At 39.3% G+C, this 15,618-nt stretch overlaps 3 protein-coding genes across 4 annotated transcripts in view; 1 reads left to right on the plus strand and 2 right to left on the minus strand.

Moving 5' to 3' along the window:
• The window catches only part of LOC121639415 (toll-like receptor 2 type-2), a 13,380-nt gene extending 9,197 nt beyond the window's left edge, over positions 1–4,183 (plus strand). The window contains exons 8-13 of one of the 2 annotated variants that reach the window (XR_006010156.1): positions 161–325; positions 395–574; positions 675–815; positions 895–1,403; positions 3,000–3,506; positions 3,620–4,183. Coding sequence is in view for 1 of the 2 variants with exons in the window: in XM_041984626.1 (XP_041840560.1) it covers positions 161–325; positions 395–574; positions 675–815; positions 895–1,403; positions 3,000–3,393 (1,389 nt within the window). In the remaining variant the exon portion in view is untranslated. Of the gene's footprint in view, positions 1–160; positions 326–394; positions 575–674; positions 816–894; positions 1,404–2,999 lie in introns of both variants that reach the window. The other variant, XM_041984626.1, reaches the window with a different exon arrangement.
• Positions 4,184–5,287: 1,104 nt separating this feature from the next.
• LOC121639420 (serine protease FAM111A-like) lies at positions 5,288–8,707 on the minus strand. Its single transcript, XM_041984629.1, has one exon. The coding sequence runs from the start codon at positions 8,659–8,661 to the stop codon at positions 7,267–7,269; it is 1,395 nt and encodes a 464-aa protein (XP_041840563.1). The 5' UTR covers positions 8,662–8,707; the 3' UTR covers positions 5,288–7,266.
• Positions 8,708–8,980: 273 nt separating this feature from the next.
• On the minus strand, positions 8,981–12,057 carry LOC121639423 (the record flags this gene model as incomplete). Its single annotated transcript, XM_041984635.1, has 4 exons — positions 11,900–12,057; positions 11,735–11,791; positions 9,552–9,599; positions 8,981–9,466 (listed from the first exon to the last, which is right to left on the minus strand). Coding segments are annotated over exons 1-4 (660 nt in total), but the record flags the coding sequence as incomplete, so codon positions are not given.
• Between the last annotated feature and the right edge of the window lie 3,561 nt (positions 12,058–15,618).

Consider the following 15,618-nt stretch of genomic DNA (forward strand, 5'->3'; position numbering starts at 1 on the left):
GACGTAGACCAAAATTTTCATGAGACAATAAACAAGTTTCAAACAAACATTTTTAAGCATAGATTACATAATTTTACTATAGAAAAGAGACAAACACAGTAAGTAACCAGCATCTGCACAATGACAAGTTGCCTCATATAATTGTGACTTTAATCTTCAGGTGTATGTGATGCCCTGTCCATCGTCCCAGCTCTTGGTGAACGTGCAGTACTTGGACGTTACGGACAACCTGCTGACTGACCTGACTCTTGCAGAGTCGCTCTGTGAGAAAAATGAAACACTGAAGGAACTCAGAGTTTTAAACATCAGCGGGAATGTTCTGAAGGTAAAACCTACAATTAAATCTAGAGTTTCACTGTATTCAGATTTCTAAAGCTTCTCCACCTCTGTCCAGTCGTTGTCCAAGTTGAGCAGACTGGTATCCAAGCTCACCAAACTGACCCACCTGGACATCAGCAGAAACGGCTATACCTCCATGCCTTCCAGCTGCCCATGGCCTTCCACCCTGCGATACATCAATATCTCTAGGGCCAAGCTTACCACCATCACACCCTGTTTACCCAAATCCCTGGAGGTAGAGAGATAAGACCATGAGGAAATCATCCCATATGACCTAGCATCATCCTATCATATGCATACATTGTATTCACTCATATTTACTTCATTATGTGCAGGTGTTGGATCTGAGCAACAATGATCTCAAAGGCTTCACTCTGCCCTTACCGGCACTGAGAGAGCTCCATCTCTCTGGTAACAAGTTTCTGAAGTTGCCTGATGGGCAGCTCTTCCCCAATCTGCAGACGCTAGCCATGCAGGTGAGAAAAAATCACATTTTGCCTTTCTGCTTGCAGTCCTCTCTGAGGTCCCCAGTGTGACACTCACTATTTTCCACAGTCAAACGCCGTGAACATGTTCAACCAGTCAGACCTCCAGTCATATGGACGACTTGAGAACCTACAAGTGGGTCAGAACAAGTTCTTCTGCTCCTGTGATTTCGTCAACTTCTTCCAGTCTCAACTAAAAGGAGGAGGTGACTTGACGTTAACAGATGGAGAGGACAGCTACATCTGTGATTCCCCTTTCAGCCTGCAGGGGGAGAAAGTGGGCCAAGTCCACCTTACACTCATCATGTGCCACCGGGTTTTATTTGTGTCTGTGAGCTGTGGTTGTGCACTGTTTGTGGGGATTGTGGTGAGCGTCCTGCTGTGGCGGTTCCACGTCTTCTGGTACCTAAAGATGACTTTAGCATGGCTCAAGGCTAAGCGAAGCTCCCAACACCGTCAACGACGTAGAAATGATGAAGGGTGCGAACCATTGCTGTCCTTTGATGCCTTTGTTTCCTACAGTGAAAGAGATGCTGGCTGGGTGGAAAACTTTTTGGTACCTGAGCTGGAGGAGCCATGGTGAGTATTTTAGCTTGATACATTTTGTAAAAAGTAACTGAATGTTTCTTGAAAAATAATGTTATCAAAAAGTTTAGACATAATAAGCCTTTACAGGTTCTTCTTGGACATGGTGTTAAGAAAAAAAAATAATAGAAATCTCTGAAAGTTGGTAAAAAGCTGAAAACACATCGAGCATAGAAGTAAAGGAGAATAGGTATGTTAATCTGGGGTTTTGTTTTCAGTCTTTAATACAATGGTGCAGTTAAAAAAATGCAATTTTTCTTCTTTTCATGACACAGTTTGCTTCTTTTTACTTCTGTTAGATTAGTTTAAGCTTTGTAAAACAAGGCTTGAACAGTGCACAGTGTCAAACTCTTATTTAACATAGTTTGACAGAGGATTGGCATAAATAATCCAGTCAATATTTGAATCTTTGAATCTTGAATCTTGAAAAAATAAATTAATGCATAAATAAATTAAATAGTTGTCCATCACAAGTTTAACATAGTGAAGTCACCAGGCTTGAAATCACCAGTCAGTTTCACCAAGAAGAAGGTCAACAGTTAAAAAACAATTTACTTTTTTTCTCAGTTATAAGCAATGAATAAAAAATGGAGGCTGCAATAACAGCAGTAAAGACCACATCTTACCCCACTGTTTCTCAGTCCTGGTCTTCGGGACTCCCTGCCCTGCGCGTTTTAGATGTTTCCAACTGCAACACACTTGATTCGGATTTAGTGAATTGCTGAAATGAGCCATTCATTTCACCTAGGTGTGTTAAAGTACAGAAACATCTGAAACACCAAGGACCAGGAAAAAATAAAATCGTTTGTAACGTCTATGTTTTGACTTTGGTCAGAGAGACTAAATTAAACCGCCGCTCTACAACCTCGGCTAGACTATGTTCTTTTATTAGCATCCATCACGACTAGCAAGCAAACTGATTTACATCTAAATGCTAACATGAAACATTAGCTAACTAGCTAACCAGCTAACTGGTGGCTTTCTACTAAGAAGCTGTAGCACTGACATTTTGCTGTTTCTGGTAACTTAAATGGATTTAACTTTTGACTCTTTATTCTTAATTTTTTACTGACTTCCAGTTATTTTCTCTAGTGTTCTCCATTGCACTTCTAATCAAATTCATTGCAAATGTTAACACAACTCGTACACTTTGACCACTTAGCAGAAAATATTTATTCAGATTTAGCGATGCCTCAAAGCAAGTAACGCTTACTGTGGATTTTCTTTTCTTTTCAATTGAATAACTCAAAGAATTTTTGATTCCCCAAATGTAAAGCATCAACTATCTATAGACGGTTGCAAGAAGCTTTTCAATGGCAGCATTAAACATTTAGTGACTGTTGATATCAGATGTTCTGCAGCCAAACTTCTATGAGTGCTGATAATTCTTAAAACGCTTTATTTTACATACATGCATGTACACTATAAAAGGCTCATTAGAAGGAAAAAAAAATTAATGCACTTTGTTCACGTTTGTTTTTTAAGAACTACCCAGAAGCAACCGACTACCCTAGCTGCAGTTCTTGTGCTAGAATACAAAGAGAGGAAATAGGAGGATATATAATCTGCTCATTGTTAATTCTGCTACAGTGAAGCCGACTCTGGGAATCCACCATCCCCTCAGCCGTTGACTCTTTGTCTCCACAAGCGGGACTTCCTTCCTGGTCAATGGATCGTGGACAACATCATGAGCGCCATCGAACGCAGCCGCCGGACCGTGTTCGTGCTCTCTGAAAACTTTGTCCAGTCCGACTGGTGCCGCTACGAGCTGGACTTCTCACACTTCTGGCTCTTCGACGCTGGAGGCGATGCAGCCATCTTGATCCTTTTGGAGCCGCTGTCCAAGGACGACGTCCCAAAACGTTTCTGCAAACTGCGCAAACTCATGAGCTCCACCACCTACCTGGAGTGGCCTCAGGAGGAGGAGAGGAGGGAGGAGTTCTGGAGGAGTCTACGCAATGCTCTGAGAGGAGAAGATAAGTGAGAGCAAAAGGAAAGAAAGGATCAGAAGGAAATGAGAGGAACAAGTTTGCCATTACTGAACACATTTATCGTTTTGTCCTCAATAAGTTGATGCATTAAATTGATAATTTGAAGGTTGGTGTCTACCACTGCAGATCCAATTAGTTCATATTAACCCTTGAGGCACTTTTGGGGACCAAATGTGTTATTTTAATCTTATTTCATTTTTTTTTTATTCTGTCCACCAGAGGGCAGTGCAGAGTTCAGATCTACAAGTTCCAACATCAGCTTCAGACAACAAACATGGAGACAATGAAAAATATCATGATAATGTAAATTCTCAGAAAGAGACACAAAAGAAGACATGCAGTAGATGGCAGTGGTCTGTATGACCATTAAAAACCTTGTAGTTCCTTCTTCTTGTTTGTTTCTTTTTCTGGTACATGTTGGCTATACAGCTCATCACTGCCCCACAGTTTCTAAGGGAAATACTGTTTTCTTAATCAGGGTACGCATCTGCAAAGGCCCTAAAAGTGGACCAAATTACACATGTAAAGAACGGAGGAGACAGACGAAATGCTTCGTTTCCATCATCGCCGTGGAGCATAAATGGACTTTTGTGCAGAAGTTATGTTTTTCAAACTGATGATAACTTGACATTGAAGCAAACATAATACTTCATGAACATGACCTGGTTACAGTGGTACCATCTGTGTACAGCTGATTATGTTTTTATTTACTTTTCCTTCATGCAATGATACAAAATGTTTGTTTTCTTTGTTTAAGTCTATAAAGTTTCAGCATTGAAAATATGGCATGTTTTTGGTGTGATTTATATTTTAAGCTCCCTTGGTGAACGCAGTATTTCAGGTGAGAATTATTTGGAGCAGATGTGCTCAGGAATTTTAGAGCTCAGTCTTCTTCAGGTGAACAAATTCTACTTGTTTTGTTCTTATAGGTTTTAGATTTGAACAGGTTTTATTCATTAAGGTGTGTGACTGATGGAGTTGATCTGGATTATGTGGAGCTAAACTATCATATGGGAGACAAGCATCTAAGCTACTGTGCTGCTGAGCGCTTATATCAGAGACATAAAAAACTTAAAAGACAGTTAAAAGAACTGTATTATTGTTGTGTTTGCAAATTTAAATTTGCTCATTCATTGATGAATAAATAAATTCTACCACTAATCTTGAATGTGGGACTTTTAGGATCAAAACAGTAAAAATGTTTTATGTTCTAACACATTGCCTCAGCATACACTAATTTTCACATTAAGTTTAATTTAAATGAAAATCTGCCTAGGTGTGAACAATGTCATGTATGATTGACTTTTTGCATGTAGTGTGGTAAAATGGCCACTAGAGGGAGCTGTTAACTAAATTACAGCCAGAACAGAGAGCTCGTAGCTGTGAAATTATTCTAGGAAGTTTTAGTCTAATTTTGTCTTTATTCTGCTGAGGCCAAATAAAACACTCCTAGCAAAACATGGACAAATTTGTCAAACTACCAATGTCCAAAATATGATCAAACAACAAGAGTTTCAACTACAAAAGAAAAAGAGGGCCATGCAGAAAAGGTTTGGGAACCACAGGGTTAGACCATCCACTAGTTTATAAATGTTTGTCATGGTTCTTCATTCCTTTCATTGTTAATTACTTTTTCATTTGGTCAAATTATTCACTTCAAACAATTACTGAAAAAAAGCACTAAATATAAAGCAGCATGCTGTTAAAAAAGGGTCAAGGTCACATTAAAACCGAAGAAAGATTTACTCTAGTCTGCATAAATCCAAATTCAGTCATAGAATCCAGGAAGACAAAGATACGAAGATTTATTCAAACATTTGGAAATACCATGTCAACTTTATTTATAAAGTACTTTAAAATAACCACAGCTGAAACAAAGTGCTGCACACAAATACAATCATTATAAAAGTACAAATAAAAACAGGAGACATAAGAACATCTGGGATTAAAAGCCCAAGAACAAAAATGTGTATTAAAAAGAGTTTTAAAATGTACAGTGAAGGAACCTCTCTGATGTATAAAGGCAGATTATTCCACAGTTGTGAAGCAGAGAAGACCCTGTCCCCTCTGAGCTTCCTCCTGGACCTGGTACCTGCAGGAGCAGCTGGTCGGCTGACCTCAGGGACCGAGAAGGTGAGCAGGGATGAAGAAGCTCAGAGGTGAGGCGGGGAGAGGCCATTTAGAGATTTGGTATCAGCTGCAAAATTTTCTGACTATGTACAAATACAATGTCCCTGTCAAATAATTCAAATAAAATTTTTTTTTAAAACAAACCAGTGGAGTGAAGCCAGGACAGGGTAACATGGTCTCTTCTATTGGTGCCTGTTAAAAATCCTGCAGTGGCGTTCTGCACCAGCTGCAGACTTACTCACTCCTACATAAAGTCCATTACAGATCTAACCAAGATGAAATAAAAGCATGTATCACGATTTAAAAATGCTGCCTGTAGAGAAAAGATTTACCTTTTCCAACCGTCTTAAATGATAAAAGCTTGGCTTAACTACAGCTCTAATTTGGCTGTCCAATTTAAAATCACTGTCCAACTTAAAACCCAGGTTGGTAAAAGTTTTCTTGAAATATCCTGTCAGGGAAAAACAATATAAGGCAATAAACAGAATCAAACTAATGAAAGAGTTTGGATAAGTGCATAGAGCTTCATAGTAAATATTTGCTTTAACCAAGAGAACAATTTTGTATAATTCATGACCCCTTCAACATGAAACACAGACTTACATTTTCACCCTTTTCCATGTCAATCAATACTAAATTGATCCTATATTTCATGATTTATGTCCAGATAAAAGCATTTTTATAATTTGTCATTGATGTAAAATGACAAAAAAAAAAGGAAAAACAAGAGAAACAACCAAGATGGTTCAAAAGTGTTACTTAAAAAGAGTAAAAGATCAGAGAAGTGAAAGTCCCACAACAACCTCATTTGTGACAATATGTGAGCATCAGATCAATAAAAGCAACAATCATTTATTAAAGCAGCGGTTCCTTAGAGGTCTTCAGCAAAAATCATTTTCCAAAAAACATTTTGGAATCCAGTTCATTGCCTCAAATCAAGCAATTAAAAGGTCCATAAACTAAAAAATGAACTATTTCGAATAGCTGAGATAACAAAGTTGTATTTGTAAGTCTGAATCAAACAGCAGGTGTCAGAGACTAAAGCCTGTTACATTCTCCATGAGAGGCAAGAACTTTGTCTTGTTTTTGAGGCCATGGGGACAAATTGACGTCATTGGGACATCGGACATTTGAGGTGGGCGTGGCTAATGCAGAAAAGCGTTTAGTGAAAAGCTTGAACGGATAGTTTTAATTAACTGCTGATCGATATAGTGGGAAAGTACTAAATTTGTTACAACACATGGAATATAAAGACACGGAAATAGCTGGGTGCACAACCCTGCCCTGCCACAGGCAAAGCATGAAACCAACAGGCCCCTGCCTCCCCCATATTAATCCCTGCTCCATCGAGGACAAAGCTTCTGGTGGAGTTTGAACTGACCAAACTTTATTCTTGTTCATACGACCTCGAAAACAGGAACAAAGCTCTCGCTTCTCATGCGTGGAGCATGTAAAAGGCTTAAATCTGAAGAGTTTCTGTGTTAACATCTCTAATCGCTTTCTAATTTGGAATAATCTGCACGCAGATTGATTTTGTACATGAGGAAGATGTGATCTGAATACCCAACTCATGCCCACTATCATCTCCAGAATCCAATAACTCAGCTTTCATTATCTCTCTCATAAGTAGCGTTTCATAAACAGTCTTTCGAATAAAAGTAACTAAAACTTTGAAAAAGTACAATTGTGATTTCCAAGTGTTTCCACTGAATGGGATATCTAGGTTTTGCACAACTCTAGGGTTCACTTTCCTGCACCTCATGTTCGTTTTCTCTCGGCCCGACCACTGATTTTATTATCTTTTCCAGGTATCTGTTCCCTTCTGCTTCCACCAGAACTCTGTTCAAAAACACATAATTTCCTTTTTTCTCCTGAGAACTCACAAGCTTCTCAAATATAGCAAGCAGTGGAAAAGCGAACTCTATCACGCTCTCATTAGGCTTTGGATAGCCAAAGAAAAAGCCGCCAGTATGCAAACCAAAGACCCGGCCATAAGCGTCAAACACTGGGGAACCAGAGGAACCGTGATACATGAAACTGTTATAGGTAACACAAATATCTGCCTTTGGGTCATCTTTGATTCGTTGATTGATTGCATAGATGGTGAAAATATAATCCTTGTAACTGTCTAAATTCTGATTGACAGCTTGGTCACGTTCCTCTTTCCTAATAACACATGTGGGATCCATTTTTTTAACTCCTCCTGCTGGGTGCCCAATAAGACAGGCATGACCATCCATGGGCAATGGACCAAATTTCTTCAGAAGCCCTGGAGGTACTTCATCTTTCTCTATTGCCTGACCAGTGTTTAGGTTCTCAGGAACGAGCTCAAGTAGGGCAAAATCTAGTTCAAGATCACCACCAAACAGCTTGGCTTCAAGATTCTTTCTTGATTCAGTAGCAGGGTTTTCAAAGTTGAACTCGGCAGAAATCTTAACATGTTCCCACCACTTCTCTATTCCGTCTTTAGCCCAGGGGTCGAACAAGTGGGCATTTGTTAGGATGAAGTTGTCAAACAGCACAAAGCCTGTGCCCTGTACTGATAGAGAGGAGGCTTTGTCATGTACCATCAACAGACGAACAGACCTGCTGAGGTCCAGCAGCTCCCTCACTCTGTGAACTTCACTAAAAGCCTGTTGGATCTTTCCAAAGTTTTCCCTCTGCAGATTCAGTGCTTTCTTTAAGGACTGACCAGGGAACCTTTTCTCCATCAGTTCCTTCAGTTGTGGAAACTGCTGACGCAGAAGTTCTTGGATCTCATTGAGGTTGATTTTGATGTCTGTTTTTTCGGCGGCCATTTTTAGACTTATACTGTTCTCACGTGCTAGTTTTAAGACTTCTCTTGTTTCACTGCTACATTGAGAATCATTAACGGCTGTACATTGAGAATCATTTAATTCATGTTGGTTTTTCTGCTGTGTCTGTTGCTGATTGCTTGTCTGTTGTTTTGGATTTTTTCCTTTTGATTGTCCCTGCTTTGGTAAACATATCTTATAATGTCCTCTGTGAAGTCTTTTGACAGTTTCTGTGCATTTGGTAAAATCATTGTTCTCACTGTTGTTAGACAATTGGAAACCTGTAAGATTATCAACAAAGCGGCCGTCCTGTTTCAGCGCTTCCTCCACCGTCATGTCTTTCAACGCATGGGGCGGCAGTGGCTCAGGCGGTAGAGCAGGTCGTCCAATGATCGGAAGGTCGGCGGTTCGATTCCCGCTCCCGCAGTCATCTGTCGTTGTGTCCTTGGGCAAGACACTTAACCCTCCTTGCCTCCAGTGTTGGCATCGCTGGTGTATGAATGTGGATGAATGTTCGGTGATGGTCGGAGAGGCCGTAGGCGCAGACTGGCAGCCACGTTTCCGTCAGCTTGCCCCAGGGCAGCTGTGGCTACACACGTAGCTTACCATCACCAGGTATGAGTGAGGAGTGGATGAATAATGGATTCACACAATGTAAAGCGCTTTGGGTGCCTTGAAAAGCGCTATATAAATCTAATCCATTATTATTATTATTATTATTATAAACACAGAAATACTTGAATTCCTCAGCAATATAACTGCATCTAAAAATCTGATTTGCTTTGGATTTGGAATCTTTCCCTCCTTCCTTGTCTATGTAGAAGACAGTATACCTCTCTTTTTCTTGGATTTGGTATTTTTTTTTGCGTTGGGCCTCTACAACCTTTGTTGATGCACGTATGGTCAGACACTCACCTTCACGAAGACAAGAACATGGGAAATGTGTTGCAACAAGAGATGAATTATCCCCTTTGCCCCGCTTAATGATGATGTTCTCATCAGCACACTTAATCTTTTCATTAAATTCCTCCCCTAAATGTGATTTTATGGCCTCTAGCAATGTTCGTGGTCGATCACAGGAAATGTTGTATGTACGGTCTTCTGAGCCAAACTTCATTTTAAAGAGATGTGTGTGTCCATTCTGTAGGAAAGCAGAGTGGCCAAATTACAGAATTAATACCTATAATAAAAAACACTGCTCATGTTGGGTATCAGAATATACTCACCACTAAAACTCCAGCTTCCTGTTCTTCCTTTACTCTCATTTGAGGCATCTGTAAAGTAAAGGACAAATTTAGATCTTGAAAGGTTGTCAGAATGGGTTACATTTCATGGTTTCCTATCAGATTTAGAAATATACATCCTGGCCAAAAAGAGGTTGCCATCTGGATTTAACTAAGCAACTAGGTAGGACCCTCCTATTGTATAACTACTGCGTGAGTCTTTCAGTCTTTCCATCTTGGAAACAAGTTATTTAACCCCAACTGATGCAATGAGTAGCTTCTCCTTAAACAATCATGTGGAAAGACACATCCATGTCAGTCTGTTAAAGAAGGGTCAAATTATTCACAGCAAGCAGAGAATGCATCTAAGGATCAGCAACCACTTAAAAATAACATCTAAGAATCTTATTGAGATTAAAATCTCTTTTTCAAAAGTGTTCTGCCAAGACAGCAGCAAAGCAATTAAAAACTTTAAAACCACACAACAAAACACATTCAAACTGGCTAAAAGTTTAAAAACAAAAAAGTACAAATTAGGAAATAAATAACAATTTAAAATTCCTAAAATCAAGCAGAACATCTCAAATCAGATCTAACTTTTTTGTAGCTTCTTAAAAGGATCCAATGACCCCAGGTCATGAAGTTTCAAGTCTCTCTGCAATTCGTTCTGGCCAAAGGGGGCAGCATATAAACAAATATAGCATATAAACTTTTGACCATCTCAGTTTGCAGCCTTGGGACTTAGAATAATAACTCCTGCGAGCGAAGACTATACGGTGCTGAATGCTTCAGCTGGAGAAGAGTTGAAAGGTAGGAAGGTAGTAGACCAGCGACAGCTTTGTAAATAAGAAAACGCCAGTGTCTTAACCTTCATATAGACAAAGAGGTTCACCAACATGTTTGTATAATAGACAGTGATGAGCAAGTGATGTAGAGTTTGTGATGAATCTCAAAGCTCTATGACACAGAGTATTCAGAGCATGTAGAATCCAAGAACAGGCATGCATGTACAGAAAATTGCCATAATATAAGACTGACATCAAGGCAGCAGCAACCAGTCATTTTTTAAATTCAAATGAAACACAGGGTTTTAAGCTGAAATTAAAATCCAGCTTCAGTTTCAACCTTTGTACCAGCTTCTGGATATGTGGGGTAAAAGAAAGAGATTTGTCTATCAAAAAACCAAGGACTCAATAACATGATACAAGTGCTGTATGCAAACCCTCCAAAGTGAAAATTAGGGGCAGGTTCTGTGGCGTGGTTGTGGCATTTGAGAAAAGCATGACTTTGGTTATATATTTAATTAGCAGGAGTTTTAAATTGTAAAGTTTTGCTGAACTGCATTAAACATGCACCAAGGTGAGTGCCTAGGTTGGGGTTGGAGCTGTGCAATACATCACAGCATCATCAGCATATAAATGAATTTTTGCTTTGGACACATTTTGGAAAATTTAATTTTAAAGAGTGGCCCTAACACTGACCCCTGAGGTACTCCTTATGTTCCTTGGAGAGTATTACTTGTTGAAATATTCTGTTTGTTCTGTCTGCTTCTCAAAAAAGCAGAGTTTCAAGAGCCACACCTACTTCACCTAGGCTACACATTAGCAATGAGTGGTCCACTAAGTCAAAGGCTTTACAGAGGTTGATAAAAAAGGGCAGTACATTGTTTTTAGTTGTCAACAGAATAAATAAAATCAAATACTTTAAGCGCTGCTGTAATTGTACTGTCTTTTCCTTAAATCAGATTAAAATTTTGTCTAACTACGCCTAGCCAGAACCATTGGACCTTGCGCACTCCTTCCTTGCCAGAAAGCTGATGTTCCACATTCCTCAAGCTAGTTTCTGAAGCAAAGGATTGGATCACCAGGGTCTTCACCTTAGGCCACCACCAAGGTCACAGAGCACCCAACTCCTACAGCCCCTCCCACAGGCGTTTAGCCTACAGAAAGGTGGGCTCATGTTACCCTTCAGGCTAAGTCCAATCAGATCCCATGCGCATAGGCCCAGCCACCAGATGCTCACCTCCAAGCCCAAACTCCAGAGAGGGACCGAGCTGATCAGCATCCAAGGAGGAGGAGAAACTTTAAACCAAAGTTGTTGTGCATCATAGGAGTCTGCTGAGCTGCACTGGCACTAACAAACATAAAAGATGTCTGCAGTGACTTCCCAGTGACATAAGAGCTCACCTGAGAAGTGGTCATCTGTCTTGGCTTTGTGCTTGGTGTTCCGCTGACAGGAATGTCCTGATGAAAGGATGCACAAACACACCAATCAGCAGATAATTCAGGCTATTCTAGTACATGATCAATTTAAACCAATAACAGAACCACATTACTAACTGAGCTACTTACACTTTTCTTCTTATAAAATGTTCTGATGTCCAGTGTGATGTTTTCAGCTTTTCGCTTTTTAGGAGCCATTTTCACCTGATCTTGCAATGATAAAAGTTAGAAAATGATGATAAAACATGAGCTGCTGTAATTTTTAAAACATTTTATCTGAGGACAGATAACTCACCTTTCCTTCTATTGTCCAAATATATGTTATGGTTTTACTGGATCACGCTGAAGTCTTCTGGAACAGAAAAATGAATGATTAATGTGCTGGTCTAAACCAAGCTTTGTTAAATTTATGTTTAAATGGAGGAAATCAAATACTCATGTTGAACAAGTTGCACTATGTAACTTTAGCAGATTTTCTCAGTGATGCACCGGCTATCTACGTCTAACTTGGCATCCATCTTCATCCTACCTGCACAGGGAACTCTCTCCCGCCATTAAAACGCAGTCTTATCTTGATTCTTGTCTTATCTCCTGTCTCTTTTCTTTTTTTGTCGTCCTCCATAGGGCTGGGATTTCAAAAATTTGTTAATCAATTTGAATCGACTCGAATGTACTTAATTCATTATATTTCAAAAATCTTGCCGATAGATGGTTATATACGTCCTCTATTTCAATGAAGCTTGATGTGACCCTACTCTCGCGTAACTTATCAAGGCTCGGTGAGATTCTTGCCGTATAAACACAACTGGTTTCTGTGTCACCTGCATCCAAAATCAGTTTCTGTTGCTGAAATATTGTCTAATTCAGATCTTTTCATTCTTCAACGTGGATAACATTCACCTGTAAATTACAACTGGGTATCGTCCCTAATTTCTTGAATCGATTCGATTCACAACAGCCTATTTAGATTTGATTTTGGTTAAATCTGATTCATTATTAATTCATTTACAGCTAAGTATGTAACAGCATCTATTTTTCTTGAATATTAAATTTCTCAGGTAACTTATTATTTTTTATTATTTATACTTTATACTTATTTTATACTTAGTATAAAAACACTGAGTGTATCTACTTGAAAATCAAAATCAGCTATCTACAGTAGGAGTAATCAGATTATCTGATCGGACACATTTACATGTATTTCTAAAATACCATAATACAGTGTTTCCCGAGATTCTGAGCCAGAAATGCATCAGTAACAGGCTTATAATTACAACAGTAGTACCAGGTTCATTATTATAGCAGGTGGTGTCAGGGTCATTATTACAGCATCCTGTGTAATATTTCTTTTTTTTTTTCTTTTATTGACAATTAAAGGGCCTATGATCAGCTTTTGGTGAGTTAAAATAATTCCACTTAGAAAAGGGTATGTGGGTGGGTGTGAGGAACTACTGGCCAGTCATTTGTATGTTGTAACTCCTGAATGAAATCAGACCACTTTAATGTAGATTCTGCATTTTATTGACGAGAAATTAACTGTAATCAATTAAAAAATGTGAAGTGGAAATTTAACTTTGTAAGTCAACTCATATATCGTCAATATCATATATCATATAATAAACTAATTGGACTTTACATACTTTAAATAAACACGCATAAGGCACATGAAACCTAAACAATATTGTTTCTGATTACAGCACCTCTTCATCTGCAGTTGTACTTAATCCGTTAAAGCACTTGCAAAAGCACACTTTCCTAACTGTGGTAGTTACTGTGGTATATAGTTTTCATTCTATTGCATTTGTATTTAATATTTGTATTTTTTATTTTTTTAATCTGCTTTTCTCCCTCTTTTTCTGTAGTTGAGTTAATAACACACAAATTTACTTGTTGTGGGATTAATAAGGTTTTATCTGATCTTTTATGATGTTCTTCTTTAAGTACAATATACTATAGTAATTATAGTAGTAAATACACTTTATTATCTATAATATTAAATATAGACATTATTAATTTAGTCTGTCTCATTGCAATCAATAGGTTGGTGCTCAGTGTGTGTAATATTATGGAACACCACAAGGGACTGTACTTTCACCATTTCTATTCACGCTGTACACCTCAGACTTCCAGTACAACTCTGAGTTCTGTCATCTGCAGAAATACTCTGATGACTCAGCAGTTGTTGGGTGTATCAGTGATGGACAAGAAGCAGAGTACAGAGAACTGGTCGGTCAGTTTGTGAAATGGTGCGGTGACAATCATCTCATCTTGAATACCAAGAAAACAAAGGAGATGATTGTTGACTTCAGGAGGAACAAGAACACACATAGAAGTGTTTCCATCATGGGAGAGGAGGTGGAGGTGGTGGAGGAATACAAGTACCTTGGAGTTCAGCTGGACAACAGACTTGAGTGGAAAAGCAACACTGAGTACATTTACAAGAAAGGTCAGAGCAGACTCTACTTCTTAAGGAAGCTGAGATCTTTTAACGTCTGCACCAAAATGTTGCAAATGTTCTACAGGTCTGTTGTTGAAAGTGCAATCAGCTTTGCAGCAATCTGCTGGGGCAGCGGCATCAGAACCAGAGACTTGAAAAGAATTAACAAACTGATCAAGAAAGCTGGTTCTGTGCTTGGAGTAACTCTGGAGCAGCTGGAGTTGATCATCAAAAAAAGAATTCTGTACAAGCTGACGAAGATAATGGAAGATCCTTCACACCCTCTACACAACGCCGTGACTGTTATGACCCCTTTCTGTCCAGGGGATAAGGGTCAGTAACAAAACTGGACCGGACGTCCACAATGGTATAAAATAAACGTATTTATTCAATACACAAAATTCCTATAAACAAAAGTACAATTACCGGGTTCCAATAACACTAACAAAAGGAATTTCTACAAACAAAAATATACCATGTCCGGTTACAAAATCAACATAAAGTGTCCTTTCTCAGGTTTAACAGTAATATTATACAAAACAAATAATTACCAATAACCAACTTAAACCTCCTCCTACTGAGGGTATTATCTAACAACAACAATATAAACAAAAATGCAAAAACCACCTATAAACCAAATATCAAAGTACAAACCGAGAATCACAGGCAGTCTTTACTTTAAACCAAACGTCTGTCAAAAGGAAAAACTCTAACACTCCAGCCAGTACAAACCCACACAGGGATACACATAGAATAGTCTTAGCCAAGCCGGCGAACTGCATGCCCAAGAACACAGTCGCCATGAGTGACGGAGACTGCCGGCTTTTGTGCCTGAAGCTCCGCCCCTTCCAGGAAGTCCCAGCACGGCCGTTGACCAATCCCGGCGGGAGAGAGGGGAGGAGAAGAGCAGCTCCTGGTGGAGATCGTCATCTCCTCAGCGAGGCACAGCTGCATCCACTCTTCATCATCATGCAGACATGCTCCAACACCGGACTGACAGGCCAGGGGCCGTAACACCCCCTCCCTTAAGACTTGGACTCCCTCGTCCGAGTCAACACCCTTCTTTCAGGAAGGAAAACACAATATGTTCATTACACAATCACGTTCATACACATTTCACACAGTGTGTACAAATTTCTCTCTTTTATTATTTTTTTTCTTTTCCTCTTTCTCAAACACGGGATAAGGCATCCGCAATCAGGTTGTCCACCCCCTTCTTATGCTGTATTTTAAGATTGTATTCCTGCACTATGAGCGCCCACCGCATCAGTCTCTGGTTGTGATTGTACATCCTATCTCCAGCTTAAAAGGTTTTGCCATGTCGGGGGCCGCTAACACTGGCGCATGTCTGAGGAGGGCTTTCACACTGTCAAAAGCGTGTTGGCAGTCTGGGGTCCACTGGAAAGCCTGT

The sequence above is a fragment of the Melanotaenia boesemani genome, chromosome 5, assembly GCF_017639745.1.
Source record: "Melanotaenia boesemani isolate fMelBoe1 chromosome 5, fMelBoe1.pri, whole genome shotgun sequence".
Lineage (NCBI taxonomy): Eukaryota > Metazoa > Chordata > Actinopteri > Atheriniformes > Melanotaeniidae > Melanotaenia > Melanotaenia boesemani.